Source organism: Clinocottus analis, unplaced genomic scaffold (genome assembly GCF_023055335.1).
Source record: "Clinocottus analis isolate CAN_PGR_092001 unplaced genomic scaffold, fCliAna1.0.p SCAF_75, whole genome shotgun sequence".
Classification (NCBI taxonomy): Eukaryota; Metazoa; Chordata; class Actinopteri; order Perciformes; family Cottidae; genus Clinocottus; species Clinocottus analis.
This window is the reverse complement of record NW_027176235.1, coordinates 32,501-35,000: the sequence shown is the minus strand read 5'-3', so window position 1 is coordinate 35,000 and position 2,500 is coordinate 32,501. Positions and strand designations below refer to the sequence as shown.

Here is a 2,500-nt window from a genome sequence, read left to right as displayed (position 1 = left end):
CCAGTTCCTTTAACCCAGCAGACACTATTCCACCATCAAACCCAGTTCCTTTAATCCAGCAGACACTATTCCACCATCAAACCCAGTCCCTTTAACCAGCAGACACTATTCCACCATCAAACCCAGTTCCTTTAATCCAGCAGACACTATTCCACCATCAAACCCAGTTCCTTTAACCCAGCAGACACTATTCCACCATCAAACCCAGTTCCTTTAACCCAGCAGACACTATTCCACCATCAAACCCAGTTCCTTTAACCCAGCAGACACTATTCCACCATCAAACCCAGTCCCTTTAACCAGCAGACACTATTCCACCATCAAACCCAGTTCCTTTAATCCAGCAGACACTATTCCACCATCAAACCCAGTTCCTTTAATCCAGCAGACACTATTCCACCATCAAACCCAGTCCCTTTAATCCAGCAGACAACGTTTAGTGGAGTTTCCCAACCTGACGGGAACTCCTAACGTTTCCTCACTGTCTGCTACTGTCTCCTCCGCCCAGACCGGATCAGTGTGTTGTTCCTGTATCCCAGCAGAGCTTGCTGGTGGTTTTGCCAGCTGCCTGTGGTCTGAGAGGGCAGGGCGTCTCTTTATTACCACACATGAACCCACTGCTGTGTACTGGGTGGTAAATGTACACATTGTATTACTGTGGTTTTATCTCATCTCAGGTTTTATTCTGATCTCTATTAAAGTGACACTGATGAACCTTTAACTGGTCCTGAACCAGTCTCAGCGTAGTCCTGGTCCTCTATGGTCTCAGTGTAGTCCTGGTCCTCTGTAGTCTGAGTGTAGTCCTGGTCCTCTATGGTCTCAGTGTAGTCCTGGTCCTCTGTGGTCTGAGTGTAGTCCTGGTCCTCTATGGTCTCAGTGTAGTCCTGGTCCTCTGTAGTCTGAGTGTAGTCCTGGTCCTCTATGGTCTCAGTGTAGTCCTGGTCCTCTATGGTCTCAGTGTAGTCCTGGTCCTCTATGGTCTCAGTGTAGTCCTGGTCCTCTGTAGTCTGAGTGTAGTCCTGGTCCTCTATGGTCTCAGTGTAGTCCTGGTCCTCTATGGTCTCAGTGTAGTCCTGGTCCTCTGTAGTCTGAGTGTAGTCCTGGTCCTCTATGGTCTCAGTGTAGTCCTGGTCCTCTATGGTCTCAGTGTAGTCCTGGTCCTCTGTGGTCTGAGTGTAGTCCTGGTCCTCTATGGTCTCAGTGTAGTCCTGGTCCTCTGTAGTCTGAGTGTAGTCCTGGTCCTCTATGGTCTCAGTGTAGTCCTGGTCCTCTATGGGTAGTAAAACACTACCTTCATGTCCACAAGGGGTCAAATCACAGAGTCAAGTTGCTTGAAGGTAAATTGAACTCTTGATTGTTTTGGTGGAACTGAACCTGTTCACTGAAACCAGAGAGTTCTCTTCAACTAGTAATTCATGTCCTCAAATTACTTCATTTATTCCCAGAAATCAGTCGTTTGTGTTGATCTATAATATTTGTTCTTTCTCTCCAGATGACAGGAAGAATAACGACGGAGCTCAGATGGAGTTTAAGTCCAAGCAGTGGTTTGGTGCCTCAGTTCGATCTGATGGAGAACACATCCTGGTGAGAAAGTACATGAAGTACTGCTGTGATGTACTACAGGATACTGTATTGTACTTTATTATACTGTATTACACTGCATTTTATTATCACAATACTTAAGTCAGGATACGATATTATCACAATACTTATCATGATACTTATCTCAATATACATCACGATATACTATTATCACGATACTATAACCTTAAATACAATATGATCACGATTTATACTGCCAGTTTTGACTTGAGTTGCTTGTGTGTGTGTGTGTGTGTGTGTGTGTGTGTGTGTGTGTGTGTGTGTGTGTGTGTGTGTGTTCCAGGCCTGTGCTCCTCTGTATCAGTGGTCGACCTTTGGCGTGTCTGAGCGAGAGCCGGTGGGAACATGTTACCTGAAGAAAGGCAACACGGTGGTGGAGTACTCGCCCTGCAGATCCTGTCAGTCCCTCCCACAATGCATGCAGTACATACAGCTGTCACCTGTCAGCTGGAGCATTACTATGTTGATATTAATAATCATAATAATAGTGTATTATCGGTTTACCTTTTCACTGTTGTTTATCTTTAATGATAAACATCACATGTCTGTGTTGTTTATCTTTAATGTTAAACATCACATGTCTGTGTTGTTTATCTTTAATGTTATACATCACATGTCTGTGTTGTTTATCTTTAATGTTAAACATCACATGTCTGTGTTGTTTATCTTTAATGTTAAACATCACATTTCTCTGTCCAGCTGCTAACTCCCCTGAGGGGCAGGGCTTCTGCCAGGCCGGCTTCAGCGTTGACTTCCTGAAGGTACTTATTCCTACTGCGTGGTACAAGTACTTTTACTGAAGTACTTTTACTGAAGTACTTTTACTGAAGTACTTTTACTGAAGTACTTTTACTGAAGTACTTTACTGGTTAAACAAGAAGAGAAGGACACCAAAATT

At 44.1% G+C, this 2,500-nt stretch overlaps 2 protein-coding genes across 3 annotated transcripts in view; both read left to right on the top strand.

Moving 5' to 3' along the window:
• itgav (integrin, alpha V) overlaps nt 1–2,500 on the top strand; it is a 25,149-nt gene that overhangs the window by 11,727 nt on the left and 10,922 nt on the right. For both annotated transcript variants that reach the window (XM_068567042.1, XM_068567040.1), the window contains exons 4-6: nt 1,493–1,584; nt 1,886–2,000; nt 2,302–2,363. In XM_068567042.1, coding sequence (XP_068423143.1) covers nt 1,493–1,584; nt 1,886–2,000; nt 2,302–2,363 — 269 coding nt within the window. The remainder of the gene's footprint in view (nt 1–1,492; nt 1,585–1,885; nt 2,001–2,301; nt 2,364–2,500) is intronic.
• Nucleotides 1–2,500, top strand: part of LOC137779367 (olfactory receptor 6N1-like) — a 21,361-nt gene that overhangs the window by 10,929 nt on the left and 7,932 nt on the right. The gene's annotated exons all lie outside the window — the stretch shown is intronic.